The sequence below is a fragment of the Acomys minous genome (assembly GCF_964271855.1).
Source record: "Acomys minous genome assembly, chromosome: 19".
NCBI lineage: Eukaryota > Metazoa > Chordata > Mammalia > Rodentia > Muridae > Acomys > Acomys minous.
Window position 1 is genome coordinate 4,055,076 of NC_140499.1, and position 19,409 is coordinate 4,074,484.

At 35.1% G+C, this 19,409-nt stretch overlaps 1 protein-coding gene across 6 annotated transcripts in view; it reads right to left on the reverse strand.

Annotated features, from left to right (window-relative positions):
• The window catches only part of NAALADL2 (N-acetylated alpha-linked acidic dipeptidase like 2), a 1,351,869-nt gene that overhangs the window by 32,470 nt on the left and 1,299,990 nt on the right, over positions 1 to 19,409 (reverse strand). For all 6 annotated transcript variants that reach the window (XM_084769006.1, XM_084769005.1, XM_084769007.1 and 3 more), the window contains 2 exons: positions 18,507 to 18,600; positions 2,818 to 3,016 (listed from right to left, as the gene is read on the reverse strand). In XM_084769006.1, coding sequence (XP_084625132.1) covers positions 2,818 to 3,016; positions 18,507 to 18,600 — 293 coding nt within the window. The remainder of the gene's footprint in view (positions 1 to 2,817; positions 3,017 to 18,506; positions 18,601 to 19,409) is intronic.

Sequence of the window (19,409 nt, forward strand, 5' to 3'; positions counted from 1 at the left end):
TCCTGTCTCAAAAAAACAATGTAAAAAAAAAGCAATAGTGCCAAGCCTTTTACATCTCACAAAGGTAAACTAAATCTAGTTAGCACACATAAGTCTAAAACAGAAAACTATAAAAATTTCAGAATAGTTTATGCAAGAAGATCAAGAAATTTATATAAATTTGGCTTTCATAAACAGATTTTTAAAAACTACATAGAAGCCCAATATATGAATATAAATTTGTTGATAACAATTCATTAATATTAAAAACTCATGCTGGCCTAAAGATATGCTTACAAAAAGGAGAAAAAAACACCCAGTAGGAGTAAATCTTTATGAGGCAGTATCTGACAAAAGACTGGTACCCAATATATAAAAGAATCCATGAAACTTAGCAACCAGAAGTCAAACAATTCAGTTTTGAATTTGGGCAGAATAGCTAAAGAGAAATCTCCGTTTAGAAAACACAGGTGAGAAATAAGGATAGAAAAGGACTGTCAACAACATATGCCATTAGGGAGTTGCAAATTCAAAGACTAGACACCAACATGAACCTTTCAGAAGAGCTTATCCCAGGACACCATCAGTGAATGTAGCTGAGGGTGAGAATGACAGTACCATGCTATTCACTGTTGGTTATGCAAGATGAGACAGCCACTTTGGAGGACAGTTTCTGTACAAATGCATAAATAGACTTACCATGTACCAAGCATTTAGCCTAAGGGAATGCATGTTTAACTAATAACTATATTTAAAAATTAATAAATGCTTAAACATTAAACCTTTGTCTTTCAGTCCTAAAGTATATTATATGAACTAGAATATTATAATAACATTTGGACTTATATTGCTTGGAAACAGGATATGCTGTGATAATAATAAGACTAAAAATCACTTTTATTAGTCTTAATTATGAACAGACAATGTTTGCTTTTCTTCTCAAAATACAGGACAAAGTAATTTGAGTCCAGGACTCCATCTTTACACTTCTTCAAATCACCTTGTTCCATCTTCTTTCAAATCCTGCACTAGATTACTATCAGGAAAAATGTTTTTTTACTTGACGCGCCTGCTAAATATCAGGGCCTTAGAAAACACAGGGCATAAAATGTTTCTAACATCATATGATCCTGAGTAATAGTGTCAAGGAAATAACATAAAGTTTAGTCTACATGTTAATTTCAATTTAAAATCCAAAGCTATGGGATAACCATTGAGATGTAACAAGAATAAATTAATAAAAAAATAAAAAATAAAATAAAATAAATCAACAGCTAAAGAAACAATTACCAAAAAATGGAAAAATGCCTTATGAAAGGTTCCCATCTGCTAGATTCAGAAATTAAGATGTGGATTGATGAGGTTCTTATCCAGTCACTAAGTTTGCTACCAGATACTACTCAAAATCTCACACTCTCTCAATAGTCGTAGATGTGTGGCTTACAACTCATGTTTCAATATGTACAGTGATGGAGGATCTAGTGCTTTAAACGCTGTCATAGGTAATCTTTGTGTAGGAGTAATTTTAAAAACTCTGTCTCAATGTAACTAAGATTTATATACCTTTATATTGACTATTGATTCCTTCTTTAATTTCTAGTTATACCTAGTATATTAGCAAGTCTAGTCATGAAACACTACAGCAGACGAAGTGAAGTGGGAGAGAAGTGAAGCAATAGATTACTTCAGCCTAGAACTTTTTATAAGGGGTTATAAATTTAACACTTTGCAAATACCATTTATAAATGCAGACAATATATAGATATGCCCATGTAACACACAGATATGTGTATGTATACGTATTTATACTAAATTATCATGTCCATATATTATATAAGCACATATTATACAAAAAGATATATTTTATCTTCAGTAGAATAATGAATCAATTATGTAAAATATTTAAAATATGCAAAATTGTTTAACTTCCATCTTCCCTTTACATACTAAACAAAACCATATTCCACTTGTTTTAGGCACAGAGCCCAATTATACCGTTGTCTCTACAAGACCATTACCCACATGTTCTCAGGAGCATTCCTGTGAATTTCCACCCAAATTGCCCTGCTCTCTTATATGTCCCAAGACCCACTTAAATGCACTGTACAAGAATATTAAATATATTTGGAACTTTGATAAGTTATAGCCTGTGGAACTAAACTCGACTTTCTAGACATGTTCTTATTAGAGAAAAGCAGCCTGGCCCAACTCTTGGCACTCAAGAAGGCATATTTCTCTTAATAGAAGCTTTGATGAAACTTGATATCCCAGTAAAGATATCATATTGAAATCAATAAAATCCTTTATTCCAGATTTGTTCATTTGAGGTTTTCTTTTGCATAATAATCATCTCCATATTCTGTCTATAACTATTTTGTTTTTAATTTAAAAAAATATATTTTATTAATTTATTCATATTACATGTCAATTGTTATCTCATCCCTTGTATCCTCTGATTCCTCCTTCCCTCCCATTTTCTCCTTTCTCCCCTCCCTCATATACTCTGTATATGCTCATAGGATATCAAGTCTCTTCTTGGTAGCCTGCTATCTTTCCTCTGAGTAAAAATAGAATATTTGCATATGCCTATATGTTTGGATTAAACCTATCACCTAGTCTCTCTAGTGCTCTTCCTATCCCCTTCCCGCTTTTCTGTTCAAGTCATGTTTGCTCAATCTCACTGCCATGTACTCTTAGAGGGCTCAAGAGTACTCTTACTTTTCTTAAATATCCTAAAGTGGAGCTTCTTTTTCGTAGCGTTATAGTCTTTAATGTACTCTGGAAGTGAAGTTAATTAAGACTGAGAGAAAGACATAAATGTGGACGTATATTTCCTACCTATAAAAGCCCAGTGGCACCCGCTGTACAAGGAAGCTCTTCTCCAGATCTTGAAGGATGTCATTCAGCATTCGGACATGGCTGGGAGCTCTCTCCTTCGGGTCATTAGCCGGTCGCATCTCATCTGATTGGAAGAGTTCAGCACTTTCCCTCAACTGTGATGCCATGGCAAGCAGGTGAGGGACCCTGGGCTTATCATCTGGTGAAGATAAATGAGACCATCTCATAAGAGACTGTATCAAAGGAGCCAAGCTAATATTTTATCATTTTTGGCTCTAGTTTATAACTCTGACAGACCCCTGATCAGAGAATGGCCCATTATCAGTACTTCTGTCAGTTGCTTCCCCAAACAAAGGTATATACATTTCAGTTAAACTCTGATATAATATTTTTCTGCCAAGCATACTGTCAACACTTGTATTTATATTATATACCATTAGGTACATAGCTACTAACTTTTCATAATAGGTGGAAGGTAACCACAGTGGGAATTATTGTATTATACACACTATATTAAGCTTCACACACTTATCTTATTTAATTTTTTAAAATATTATAAGTTGCACCACTTAAAATTTATCAAACATTGTTAATTTTATGAAAGGTGAAACCTAATTGAAGCTCACAAATTAAAGTCACATGTCATCAAACAAATAACAAAGTTGAATTGGAAACTTGAATTTTTGGCTCAACAGTCTAGACTCACTATAGTATACCTGTCTTTGAATAGAAAATGTAAATGATACAGTCACAGTGGTGCATGCCTGCTTTGCCAGGATTTGTGAGGTGCAAACAGAAGGACCTTGAACTTAAGATCACTCTTGACTTCAAAGAGAATATGAATCAGCTTAAAGCTGTATCATACACTGTCAGAAGAGATAAATTAATAAATTAATAAGACAAAAGAAAGAAAGAAAAGAAAAGAATGTCTCTTCTTTTTGAAAAGATGTGAGGTATGTGACTACATGCCATTACATGCCTTGGGACTCTACTTTTTTAGTAGACTTTTTCACAATCCCTATTTGAAATGTATTTTTGACTTTACTGTGTGCTAGAAATCACTGCATGTACCGATACTTTACTTTACTTCTAAGACTACAGTCCTTTGGTTCTTTTTCCACATAATTAGTATGACTATTATATTAAGAGAGATAACAAACCACCTGCAAGTCCATCCTTTGTCCAAGAGAAAAGCCATGTCTAGAACCACAGTGGGCTCAGACTCTGGTGCAATGCACATACTACCTGGTATCTGTTGTATCTTTGTAGCATTCTTTGCCCTCTGAAACCTGCACTGTCATATAAATGTAGTAACATTAACTACTGCTAGGGTACTCTAAATATACTAACTTTACCTAGGATTTTCATGAGAATCATTTGACTAATACATATCAAGCATTTTCCTGCAAGTTGGCAAATGTAATTTGAAACCATGCTTGAATACATGTTATATATAATCAAGCATATCATTATATGAATATAACCAAATTATATGCATGTATCAAATGGTAAATAATAATTTTTTATTCCATTTAATGTGTTTGTATGTGTGTAGCTCAGAAAAAATTGTGGAAATCAGTTTCTTCTTCCATATATAAATCTTGGGAGTGCAACTCATATCATCAGGCTTGGCAACAAGGGTCTTAATCTGAGCCATCACAATGAAATATATATATATATATATATATATATATATATATATATATATATATATTGGATAAGTTATTGTAAACAGAGTTCAAAAACACAGATTGGCTTAAGAGAAGTATCTACAGAAAAATTAAATATTTTAAATATTTATTTATAGATATACTTAAAGACTATATAGATGCAGATATGAGAGCTGAAGATAATTTTTATATAACACAAGTAATGGTATTATATATTCAACTTCAGGAGTCACAGAGCTTGGGTACTTCTTCTTTGCAATGTGAATTCCACATTGACTAGTTTCTGTGTTTGATTTCACAGAAGATCCTGAGAAATGAGCTTTATGCATTTTGAAAGTCAAATCCCAATTAATTTATTGAAAGTTTAGGGTGACATGTATTTTCCTAAATTGTGATGATTTACCAAGGGTAAGGCATAAAAAATAACCTCAGACTATCTTTGCATAAAGAATAAAAGTTAACAGACCAGGCACATTTAGATATTACTGAAGTTGAAAGAGTGAGCAAAGAATAAAACAAGCTAGACATCTTTCAGGTTATTCTACTTAAGAAAGAAAAATCTGTTCTGATCTAACATGCACTTTAGAACTGAAGCCATTATTATAGAACAAAGTAAGAAAAACTGTGCCATTCTCTCTTATTTAGCTTTAAATGAATTTATCTTTTATGTACTACAGAGCACAGAGCTTTCTTGGAAAAAACAAACAAACAAACAAAAAACCAAGAGTGGCAACCTGCCTGACACACAGCAGGCATTACTTCCAGGGCCAAGGGTCATAGACTGAGAAGCAGCTCCACATGCAATGCTCTCCCAGTATTTCTGACGTATGAATTATGCTGCAAGGAATCCTAGCAGACACTTCCCTGTCAATCAATTTGAGCTTGTTATTGTCTTTCAATCAGACCCAGAACAAATACCTCGTTCTATGAAACTTTATTGATCTCAGAAAAGTAATCCTTCATGATTTTTGGATCGGCATGAGAATTTTAGCTTTGTCAAGAGAGACATGTGTCTGCTTAGTTACAGCATATTACAGTAGTTATTTAGTAAATGATACACGATATGTCATTTAATGAAGTAACCTGCACATTACCTTGTCTTATCATAGAATCAAAACTGGTAACAATTTTATCTCTATCTGCTGGTGTATCTTGTTTCTCTGTGGAAAAGAAACTCCTATCTGAAAATACAATGTATTTGTTTCCATTCATATGGATTCTAGGGTAATAACTGTTCTCACAATCATTTAGTAAAAGCAAGCAAACAATGGTTGACTGTGGAATTATAAGTTAATGCCTTCTTTGAAACATATTGTTATAATATAAGATGGCTACAAAATCAGTCTGGAATATGTTTGGTGTATAACAATCTTCAATGATATTGTTTCCTTTACTTTCTTGATTGAAATAAATTATAGATGAAAATACAAACTTAAAAAGAAAAAGAAGAAATGATCTAAAGACAGCAATCAGTTAAACTATACAAATTTGAATCAAAATATCCCTTACAGATTTTCTAAAAATATTTTTACTTTCACATATGGCCTGGATTAGCTGAGAATGCAAGACTGCTAGAGACAGTTATCAGCTCATGTTTAAGAGATAATATTGAAAGGAGGAGAGAAAAACAGCAATATGATTATAGTCCTCTGCGTATAATCTCAAAGATGTTTCTCCCAAATACTTTCCAAATCTATGGTCCTTAGTGTATCAGGCCTCTAGGTTTATATTTTAAGAAATATCTCATTTTCATTCTGGGATGTCTGACTCTGCAGCCATGTGTCCTCACCAAGGACTGGCCTCATTGGCCTCTGTGAAGAAAGGAAAGGATTGATGTGGGGATAAAGGAATTCAGTTGTCAACTCTTAATGATGATCATAGCTGGAGAGCTGGCTCAGTGGTTAAGAACACTGGCTCCTCTTCCAGAGGACCTGGTTTCAATTCACAGAACCCACATGACAGCTCACAACTGTAACTCCAATTCCAGGGTACCCAAACCCTCACACAGACATACATGTAGGAAAAATACCAATGTATTTGAAATTAAAAATAAAATCCTAATTTAAAATAATGGTCACATCTTTGCTTCTGGTTAAAAGCCAAACATTATCACATTTTTGGAACTCTGTAGAAAATAGTGCTTTTTTAAATGTTGAAAGTGAGCCTTATATAGTGTGCAATATTCATGACTGTCTGCAAAAATTATATATTTCAGATTTTTAAAGTTCATTTACATTTCAACTGAAAAATACTTTAATTTTCCATGCATCTCAAGGTAAAATTCATGGAGTTATGAAGTCTTTAAGAAGTAATTTTCCATGCATTAATATGTCACTTAGGAAATGTGTAATGACATATAAGATTAATAATTTTAAAAATATGTGACCTAGTTTGAAGTGGACATAATAATCATAAACATGCAGTACAAATGTCATGTGAAATCACTTTTTGTAAGGGCCATTCATGCTTTTTCTGTATCTTATACAGAAGCCAAGAACAAAAATTTTGGAGATATATTTCAGGATTACTTAAAAAGAGATCATGTCAAATGATTCTTGAAAATTCTTGCAATTTCTATATAGCAAATTACTTCAGGAAAGCTGTCTTAAACAGCAATATTGATGTATTCCTACATCTGTGCTATAGAAGACAAATGCTTTTCACTCAGGGACCTTGCTACAAATCTGTATGAGCGTCACTTTATAGCATCCCTCCCTAAGTAGAGTGTGGTTCCTGAGGTAGTTTTGTATAGTGGTCTGACAGGTGCAATGAGATCTGTGAAATCTAAATGAAAACCTAATCTGTGATTAAATGAATATATCTGTCCAAGATATAAATCTCTTTTAAGCTCCGTTTCAATTTAGGTCTCATTTTGGCCCCTGAAGAATACAGCTTTTGACTCCTGTCATGAACAGTGCATGAGGGGAACTCAGCACAATACACAGAACAGGCATCTTAGTATAGGGATCTCGGGAGTGCTGAGCTTGTTCCTTACAAAAATTCTTTGTGCTGGATCTCCCAAATAACTTCCCAGAATAGGTCATACCTGATACATTTCCCACAAACTTACGCCATCAAGATCCAACATCAAGCACTACCTGGCACTGTTCACTGAGTCTCCACCCGTTCTGATAGGGCAGTGCCTTTGTCTACACAAGATACCCACCAGCATAAGCTGCCTCATAGCTTGAGGACTTCTACTGCTATAACCCACTATGTATGTGTCTGCTTTACAAAATTTAACAAGTGTATCAATAACACACTTTAAACACTGATTTGCTCCTACCTTTCCAAAAACTTTGGAAAGTTTTTGCTATTAGCTTATTTGTATTTTTGTATGATTTGGTTCTTTTTGCAAATGTCGTTTTAAAAACCTACTTCGTTTCTTTTTAATTATGGGGGAAACATACCAGTTACACTCAAAAGCTATATTTTTATATAAAATAAACACAGCCTTTTTTTCTTAGTAGCATTTCACAGCGCCCACTGCAGTAATGCATTAGCTTATTCCAGTTTAAAGGTGCTAACATATGCACAATCTCAGCTTAGACTTCTCAGATGCACACACTCAAACACAAACACATACAAACTGACTTATCTTTTATGTAATTCAGTGGCTGAAAGCAGAATAGAAGATTACTTGGAGGAAAATATATGTTACTTAATGTCAGCTTTAAAATATCTCATGGTGTTACTAAAGGGAAGAAAAGAAATTGCCGATATGATGCCAGCCAAGGGAGAAACAGCTCTTTATTATACTACATTTTCTATCTCTCATGCTGTCTTCTTCAGTAGGAATCATAATGCATCATCTCAGTTGATTCCTTAAAGGCCATAAACACCATTCAGGTAAAGAAAATTTGTGCGAGCTAAAGCAAAATTAATGCTCAGATAACCCAGCCTTGACTTTACAGTGCATATAGAAATATATATTATTTAAAGATGAATAGTAGAGAACATGAGCACCTATGGCTAAACTGAATGCTCATAAGATCCCCTTGCCAAAGATGGCAAACCAGATATTTGGAAAGGATTAGACATTGGCCACTTCTTAGAATGTTGTTTGGCATTGTATTCTTGAGCACAAAAGTTATCTAATGGTCCTGTAACCGGTATAGATGTTATTCCAGAACATTTTAGCACTTCTGAATTGAGTGTATGTCGAGTGATCTGTACTCCCATCACAGTGTGGAATGAGCTCTCATCCCCAAAGTGCGTGTTGTGGTTTATGTTTCTAAAGCTATGTGGACACACTTTCCCCAAAACTAAATGGAGAGTGGTTACCACATGAAGAGATCTAAATGAAAAGTATCCCCAATTGGCTAATGTACATGGACAGCTGGTCCCCAGTTGATGGTCCTATTTGAGGTACAGATGCCTTTGGGAGATAGAGCCTTGCTGGAAAAAGTACACCACTGGGGATGGGCTTTGAAAATTTGACATTTGATCTAACTTCCAGTTCATTCTCTCTGCTTTGTGTTTGTTGTTGAAGAGGTGTTATCTCAGATTTTTGCTCTGACTGCATGTTGCTATGCCCCTCCCCAAAATCATGGTCCTTATCTCCTTCAGCAAAAATAACTTTCTTCTATAAGTTTCCATGGTCATAGTATATTATCACAACAAAAGAGTAACTAATATATCTTCAAACTCTACCTGTTATGAACTCTGCCCTGATCTCTGCATGCCTGGTATAGAAAATGATGCCTGAGCATTCTCTGTAACTCACTGATGCTGCCACTGTGCAATGTTTGGATATATAGAGCTCATGATTGGCAGCCTTGAAAGAGAGAACTAAAGCTTCCTGTCTTTTTAAATATATATATATATATATATATATATATATATATATATATATATATGAATATTTTGTTTGCATGTAGGTGTGTATCACATAAGTCCTAGGAGCCAAGGATATTATATTCCCTAGAGCAGGAGCTGAGACAGTTTGAGCTATCATGTGCGCTCTGAAAACGAATCTGGGCACTTTGTAAGACCTGCAAGTATTCTTAATCACTCAGATGTTTCTTCAGCACCCACAGCTTTCTGCAATAAACTATATTCATGAACTCTACATTCTTATCATTATCCACCTCAGGGAGAAACTTGAAGCTGAATATTTAACAGTGTATATGAGTTTAATTATGCATTAGCTAACTAAAAAAAAATGAAAAGAAACCCAATGATTTAGTAAAATTGCTGAATGTGAGGTAGGTTCTCAGGTTCTATCACAAGTGAAAATAAGAATTATGATCTCAGTGTTGGCAAACAAACCTGGGGCCTGGAACAAACATTGTAAGCAAACTTACAAACTAACTAAGGCAACCAAATGAACAAAACACCTTTAAAACACACCATTAAATCAAAATTCATGTAATAATAGACTGAGGTTTTTCTAACTACATATAGACTTGGGGTATTAGATTAAAATACATTCAGAAAAAAATTAATACAATAAACCAATATGATAATGGGAATGTAAGAAAGCTAAGAGGCCAGTATCTGACTGTAGTCACTGCCTGTCAGTTCTAATTGCAGGGAATAGCAGAAGTAGCACACATTTGAGTGAGGCCTTGGGGAAGAAAAGGACCACCCCAAATGGAGCTGGGTGACTACCACCAAACTGTGAAACAAGAGATAACCAAAGGTAAAAGAAATATGAAAAGACCCATGAACATAGAATAACAATTTAGGGAGGGGCACTGTTTGAAAAAAAAAAAACAAGCAAACATACCTAACAAGTGATTTAAAAGAAAATCCATGGGAAAGAAAACTCATGCTTGACAGGCCAACAGCAACATTATACAAAAAGTGTGAGATTCTGCTACTAGATCCCTTCTTTTGAATATTTCATTCAACTGGGTGTTGATTATCAATAAGTGAAACAAACCTGGTATAGTTTGGTATAGTAATATAAGGAGAATTCACATGTAAATAAAATGAGGATTAATGCTAAATCTATTTTTTTTTAATTACATGAAAAGATGGCCAATATTTTCTCAACCCATTTCGTTGACTGAGCAAGACTGGTGGCATGCTCTGTGAGGTAGTTAGCACATAAATAGGCAGTTTTCCAACATTCTTGTTCTAAGCTGTACATCAAGCACCATCCAAAATGTCCATGGAAAGAAAGGAAAACCCATTTTTTAAATCATTGGAGTTTACACTACTGCAGACTTCAAGGGGAGTTCATAGAACTAGATGAGCAGGACATGGAAAGATCCCCATGTATCAGCCAGTGCAGAGGTGGGGTAGGTAGGCAATTAAAGCCAAGATGGACGTGATAGGTGGTGAACAAGAATCATGCAATTGGTTGTGCACATAATTTTTCCAGTTGGGAAATTCATTTTATATTGTTGAAAAAAATTAAAGATATTAGATGAGTCTCAATTGCTTGTGACATTTAAAAACTGAAACAACTAATAGAACAGGATTCTAAATCCTGGTCTCTGCACCATCACCTTGAAAATTCTATCTCATCTCCAAATGCAGTGATTGACATCAATGAACTATCAAAGATAATGAACACAAAACAAACTATATGTGCGAGAAAACATTGAACCTTGACCCAGATCTAGCCAATGGACAGAACATTTTCCAGAGTTGAGTAGAGAGTGGGGACTGACTTTCACATCAACTCTGGTGCCCCATATTTGATCATGTCCCTTGAGGTGGGGGCTGATGGTGCTCAGAGGAAGGATAGCAGGCTACCAAGAAAAAATGTGATAACCTATGAGTATATACAGGGGGAGGAGGTCCCTCTCAGTCACAGTCATAGGGGGGGGAGTAGCGGGAAAGCAGGAGGGACAGAGGAATGGGAGGATACAAGGGATGGGATAACTATTGTTATGTAATGTGAATGAACTAATTAAAAAAGAGAAAAAACTTCCCATCAAATCAGCATTGTCAGTTATTCGATGGATATGGGGAAATGATGCCAACAAGTGATTAAATTTATTTAGACAATCCAAAGGTGGAAACAAGTCACAAGGCTCAAAATTATATTTCTAGCTAAGTCTGGCTTGCACTGAATAAATAACCAGATCAAATGGGAACTACTTCTGCTTATTTGATCACATGTGATTTTCATAATGACATTAAATTATTAACATTCAGACTTCTTACAACAGAAAAATAGACATCACCACTCTATAGTCATGATAGTAAGTTGATGTTTTATATGTTGAAATATAGTAAAATTGAAAAACAGTAACTGAGTGAGATTATTAGTTTCCCATTCTCTGACTGTTATCAGATCTCTAAGTATAAACCTACTTTATGATTGTTTTCCTTTGATGTCCACTCAGCTTCCAAAAATCTAGTACCATCTATCTATCCATGTATCTATCTATGTATCTATGTATCTATCTATCTATCTATCTATCTATCTATCTATCTATCATTTATATATATATATTATTAATTTATTCATATTACATCTAAATTGTTATCCCATCCCTTGTATCCTCCCACTCCTCCCTCTCTCCCATTTTCCTCATACTCCCTTCCCCTATGACTGTGACTGAGGTGGACCTACTCCCCCCGTATATGCTCATGGGATATTAAGTCTCCTCTTGGTAGCACATCTCTTTTTAGGAAAATATTTTAGACTTATCTTTCTTTATGACAATTACATCTAAGGGGTCTAGTGGAAATATTTGAGTTATTAGAATACTTGCATTCTTAGCATTTGGAATTTAGTTCAATCTCTAGTACCCACATGAAATGCTAGCTAGATGTGGTAGCACACACAGACTTAGAGTTCCACTAATGTGGAGTGAGAGATAGGTAGATCCCTGGACTCACTGGTCATCTCTTCTAGGTCATATCCTACATGCTCAGTCCCAGGCTACTGAAAGAACTTGTCATAAAGACACATTGATAGTACCTGAGGAACAAAAGAAAAGTGGCAATTTTTGTCCTTCTGGTCTCCAAACATGTGTTCACACGTGTACTTTTGCCCACACATATAAATGTACACATACACAGAAAGACACCCAGACATACACACACACTCAAATACACAGAAGTACATCTGAAGTGTATGTATCATTTACCTTATCAGTCACTATTTCTGCTCCATTTTTAAATGCAGTGGATAAATATATAAATACCCAGTTTCTATTTTGTTTTTTATATTGACCAAATATTAAGACCCAAGGTCATTCAGTCAAAATACACTTTCAAGAAAGATGCAGTAAATCTACTCAAACAAATTATTCACTGGTAAATGATCCTTATTTCTGGCAGTTGTGGGAACAGTGGAGAATGGTTGGCTGTGATCATAAACTAGTGACATAAATAAACAAGATGGCCAATTTTCAAGGGGTAAAAATTACAGTGCTGAAAATGCAATTGGGTTTCAGGGACCTTAGCTCTCACACTGTCTGCGGTGAAGAGAAACAGTATTTTATAGCTCAGCCTTGAAGGTCACTTTTTTTTCTTCACTATAAATTAGAACTTGAGACTAATCACTGCTGACTGTCATAACAAAATAAGAAATATGTCAGCAACTTAAGCTAGTAAGAAGCAGTAGAAATATGTGTTTCATTTAGCATGCTACAGAAAATGTTTAGTCCAGGGAAGTGTATAGCATGGTTGACAAAATCAGTTACTATCAGCTGTTGACATCATAGTCATATTTACACATTATAATCTTGAAGTAATATGTACTGGAAATACAGTTATAGCCAATATGACAGAAATTGAACAGGTTTACTTAAATTAGTAAGCAATTAATACTTCACCATCTTAATTTAGGATGACTAAAATACAAGGGAAAAAAAGGCTATGTTAAAGGCTACAACCTGCAGGTCTTTGAACAAATATTTAGAGTCAAGACATTGTGAATGGACTTTCAAAGATATTTTTGTTACATTTTCTTTTATTTTGATTGAAATTTTAATATGAATAACTCTAAAATCTGACCTGATTTTTTTTAAAATAAAGGAATACTCAAGGATTTTCACATATTTTCACATGAGGCCTAAAACAATAAAAATCACAAACCCTGAAAAGCCAAGTTCTTCACCTGCAGCAGAGGCAGCCTAATAAAACAGCAAGAAGCCATGCACTCCTGGCTGAGACCACACAAAACCAAGGGTCTCATGGAAACTTCTGTATATAGACAAAGAGGTCTGACCTACAGAGGAAATAAATCCCATAGAGTAACCAAGGGTTTACCTCTTACCTATGATTTTCTCACTGTTATACCATACTCCCAAATAGAACTATCAGACAGGGTTACTAACCTGGCCTACATGTAGACTGTTTTAATTTTTATACATTTATTTATCTTGTGTGTATAAATGTATTGCCACTCCTAAGCCATGGTCCATGTGAGGAAGTCAAAAGATAACTTACTGTAGAAGTCAGGGTTCTCCTTCTACAAGGAGATTATTGCACTGCTTTGGATGTATCAATAATAACCACAGAGTGCCCAGAATATGTCAGTGTTGCACTTAGGAAAAGGAATTAATAAAGCATATCTCTTTGGTATCATTAAACCAAGAGCCAGGGCAGATTTCGGTTTTCTGCTTTCTTGTGTCTTCAGTCATTCCCAGAAAAACATTTAAGATTTCAGAAAACTTTTAAGATTTCAGTTATGCATTACCTTAGCTGATAAAAGTTGATGACATGGATAATCTAAAGCAAGTAATATTGGTTGTTACATTGTTCTCTTAAAGGTAGGTTAAAGATCCTGAGTGCGCAGTAGGATTGCTGTCTCAAGGCAAAATATTTTATTACCTTTGGCTGTAAGATCCAGCAAAAGTTACTGTCCCTTTGCATGGGAGTGAAGTTTTCAAACAATGCATCACCACAGAATCTGAGTGAGAGACAGGATGTAGCTCAGGCTCTCAGCATCCTTTTCTACTGAGCCATCTCACAGACCTTCAGAGTGATTTGTTTGCCTTCTTATTTCTAACTTAAGCCTGGTACTTCCCTAACTCCATTGTTTCATGCTATGTCAATGACTAGGCCTAGGAGGGTAGTATGAGAAATTTCTTAATAACTTTAAACCTTAAACAAATGATGACTGCTTTTGAGTTAATTCTTGCCAACTTGATCCTTAATTACTGAAGTGCAAGAACAGAATAATCTTTGGGAGCCACTTCATGCTTTGTCCCAAAGAGGACCAAAAATTGTCTCACCTGCCTCTCAAGGCAGAGGAAAGCCATTTTCCCTGCTCTTGCTCCTGTGCTGGGAGCAAGGAAGCCCCTTATCTCTGGCTGTAGGGATCCAGAAGCCCAGGGAACAAGCTGAAGCTTCTGGATTTGGTAAGAGGACCACATTGTTAGATTAAATCACAACCTTCTGACCTTCATTCAAGCTTCAGCATGGCTACTACTGTTTGGAAACTTTAGATAAAATTAAGTATGGTTCTGTACTTCTCTGAATTCCTATCACAGAAGACTCTTATGTGTATATAATTTACATGAAATAAATGTGGCTGCCTCACATTTGTTCTAAGAAACTAACAATCATCTCATGTTAGGACAAGGGAAAATCGTTGGTTTTACCCACACCTACGTTTCCATCTGAGGGTATAGAAGTGCATAATTATGCTGAATGATTACATTTACAATGCATATTCATTAAATTATAAATTTCTTCTGATATCTTAACAATAACTAAAAATTATCACATTTTCACAGCTCTCTCCTAGCCCTTTATCCCTATATAATGACATTATTCTTTATGAATAAAGAGACAAGAAAACCTTACACGACATCTACCATCTACCATGTTCTATATCTTACTTCATACTTTAGGGGTAAATTTCTCTACTTATACTTTGCTCTGAATGCTGGTACTCTCCCAGTGTTCAAGTACCATGATGCTAGACATGCACCCTTATAAAAGCGGCACAGATATCTCTCACCCACATTTCTGCTTTGCTAGGTTAGAGAAAACTGTCAGCACCTGGGCACCAGGATGCAGGTACTGAATATGATAGGCCTGTGTTCAGCATCTCAGCCCTAGGCACTGTGAGCAACAAATCCCTGTTGTTTATCTACTCTTTAGCTTTTGTAACTGTATCCCAAATGGACCAACAGCCATTTTAACCACTGTAGAGTGATCAAACTGGAATCATCACCTTCTCAAGGAAATCAGGCCAGTAATTATACTCCCTTTCTTTTGTAAATAAATTTTGCTTCCCACATGACCATTGCCATCAAAACAAAAATATTCTCACCTTCCTGACTCTGTCTATCACCATATGGCCTTGGTTGCATCCTAACTGCACATTCTATTTTAAGTCATTTAACCATGCTTTTGCATACACCATTGTTTTAAAACTGCTTTTGTTGAGATCACATTGACATCCAAATTGCTTCATCCAAGAGTGAATGCCTGGTCCTAAATTTTCTTGAGTTTCAGCAACATGAAACAAAATTGCTATTTCTTCCCCTTCTAGTCTTTTGAGATAAGCATATTTTTGGAAAATATTTAACTTAGTTAACAAATTATTTTAGAAGACCCTGTGAAGTCCAAGGTGGGTTCACGAAAAACAGTTTTTACTGTATTGCTTCTCTTAGGCAAAATATGGACTTACGTTGAAAGGGGCCTTTGACCATATACAAAACCAGCTTAATAGCATGACTCTAACTATGAATAATAGGTCTTTTTGAGACCAAGAAGTACCCTACATTATAAAAATGTTAATAGTTGTTGTACTAATAAGCTATTACACCTACTTGAAGATATTTTAAAATAAACTCAATTGGTAAAAAAAAAAATAACCAAACAACATTTAAAAGTGTCTTTTAACACATCTTGTTTTACTCGGTTAATTTCTTTAACCTTTTAATATGTAATTCTACTTTTCATTCCTGAAGATACATTCATCATAGGAAAATTTTATTCATACAGAACTTTGTTTATAATTCTATTATACTGGTGTTTTCAAGTATATTACTTGAGATTCCTTTTCAGGCATGGTTCTTTCAATATAGATGGACAAGGATTTGCATAATGTAAAAGCCTCATCTTTTTTCCCCTGAAAATTTAAAGTACTATCTGCCGTGCCAAAACAATTTTATAGAAAATGATGTTTGGACACTAAGAAAATCAAAGCAGCTTCAGAACAAATGAAAAATATTTTTTAAAAACTCCTAGAGAAAAGTTATTATTCACAGAACTATTGATTTTTTATACCTGCTTTATGCTTATTTTGTAAAAGAACATGTTCTTATCTACCCAGTTTCTGAGCTCAAAATATTCTAGAAGTAGCAAATATGAAGAGGTAATGGAGAGGCACCAGTAGCCATAACAACCTTAGAGTGATAGAAGAAGAGAACTTACATAGATACAAATGAGTAGGTTGAAAAAAGATACCAATGATATTGTTTTCATGCAGTACAATAATAAACAGGATAAATAGTAAGTTAACAAACTAGGATAATTCATTGAGGAAGAATAATTCCAAATTTAAAATATATATTAATCTCAAATATGAGGCACCAGAGTTCGAGTGAAAGTCATATCCCATTCTACACTCAGCTGTGGAGAATGTTCTGTCCATTGGCTAAATCTGGGTAGGGGTTTAAAGTTTACCCCCTGTATTGTCCTTAGCTGGTGCCTTAGTTTGAGCGGGACACTGGGCCCAAATCTGCCTATCATAATGTTCTACTTGTAGGTTTCTAGGACCCTCTGGATCCTTCAACTTTGCCATTCTCCCATGCTTCTCTCATCTAGAGTCCCAATAGAATGTCCTCCCCTTTATCCCACTTTTCTGGTTAGTGAAGACTTTCATGGGACATGCCCCTTGGACTAGTATGCAGATATAAGTGAGTATATACCATTTGAGTCTTTCTGCTTCTGGGTTAACACTCTCATTATGATCATTTCATATTTGACCATGTCCCCTGGATGGGGAGACTTGGTGGCACTCAGAGGAAGGATAGCAGGTTACCAAGAAGAGACTTGATACCCTATGAGCATATACAGGGGGAGGAAATCCCCCTCAGGAACAGTCATAGGGGAGGAGAATAAGGGGAAAATGGGAGGGAGGGAAGAATGGGAGGGTACAAGGGATGGGATAACCATTGAGATGTAACAAGAATAAATTAATAAAAAAATAAAATATATATTAATTTCAAGTTATTGGAAATCATTGACTCTGGAGGCCATTCTGTTGTCATAGAATTCTTTAAGCAGTATAGCTAAACTACACTATATTTTTTTCAGTATAGTGGTTTTCTACCACTGACTCATTGTTGATTTGATAGCAGGATGTGTCAATCAGGAGCAGGATGATAACTTTACTTACTTTATCCCTGTTTATATTTAGTTAACTAACACAAGAAAGAACATAATTGAAAGGAGAAGTCTGAATTCTGCAGTTATGCTTATGCATGAGGGACTGAAAGGAAAGCTCTTGAATTGATCCTCTTGTTGCCTCACTGCTGCCTTTTAAATGAGCCAGGAAAGTAGACCACATCCCATAGGAACCTGTCCGGGAGGAGAAACAGGAATCCATCTTGTGTAGAATGAATATGTTAGGTACAATGTTGGTGGAAAGTTAGATTCCTAAACTGCTAGCTCACAATAAATCTGTAAATAGTAATGGGATTTGGTTATTGAGATTCAACTCTCTGTGAAAGAAGACAGCAGTCAGACCCTTCAGTTGCCAACACTTGCTTCACTTCTCTCTGCCGGGTCTTAAACACTGCTCAATTGTCCCCAGTTTTCCCCTTGGAGGAAGAGAGACAGCACGGCTCTAAGTATTAAGAAACAGAAAGGATAGCAGGCTACCAAGACGAGACTTGATACCCTATGAGCATATACAGGGGGAGAAGGTCCCCCTCAGTGACATTGATAGGGGAGGGGAGTAAGGGAAAAATGGGAGGGAGGGTGAAATGGGAGGATACAAGGGATGGGATAACAATTGAGATATAATATGAATAAATTAATAAAATATATTTAAAAAAGAAACTAGTTTCTTTAACTGGTCCTTGTTGAAAGTATTCAAAACTTTTTCCCATTCATTAAAATTGTAACAGTGTAAAGAAAAATTACCTTTAAGGCTGTTTTGGACTCCTAAGGCTATATCAAGAGCACTGAAGGGCAGGACTGGTTCACTGGCAATTTGTAAAATTACTTCCCCTGAGAGCTGAAATGAAAAGAAAAAAAATTTCTAGCATTCACCAATTAATATGTTCATTTAATGTCTTTGGTTATTTCACATACTATTATGTGCCCAGAGTAAAAATAAAAGGAAGAAAAAGAATTAAATCCTTTTCCTTTCAAATTCTTTTTGAGTTTCCATTCCTATAAAAAACCAAAAAGACTAGATACATTTCTCAGGTCAGGATAGTATAAAGCTACAAAGAATCATTCATTTTTGAGCTAAGTATCAAGATGTTAGTTTAAAATAATTATATTCAAAATATGGTCAATCATTATAGAAACACAACTAAAAAACCAACCTCTGGTAAGTAAATTAAGAAAACCCCCAAACACAGTTAGTTAACCAATGGTGTGTTTCAATTAGCAAACAATCAAATCTGATATATTTTAGTCCCTTAGGTATACCTTTTTTAATGCTTAAGTTTATTCCTAATCATGCTTCTGAAATTTATGAAAACCAATGCTATTTATATATTTTTCCAGAAGATACCTCATTTTGAGTTTCAAAAAGTAAATAAAACTTCTAATGGCACCCCACCAAAGTCATAATTGGATTTTCTTACATGCATCCCCTCACTCAACTCTGAAAAAAGGTGAAACATGCTACATCTGAGTGAGTACAAACTTGGAACACTCTTTTAGTATCTGCACTCATACAATTATCACCAGAGCTTCAAACCAGCAATGAATGCCAATGCTCCATCTCTTTCACCCTCATATATGAAACTTAATGTTTCCCTGGGCTTCTCAAATGTCCCTGTGTCTCTTATTAGCCTGTATCCAAGAACAGAA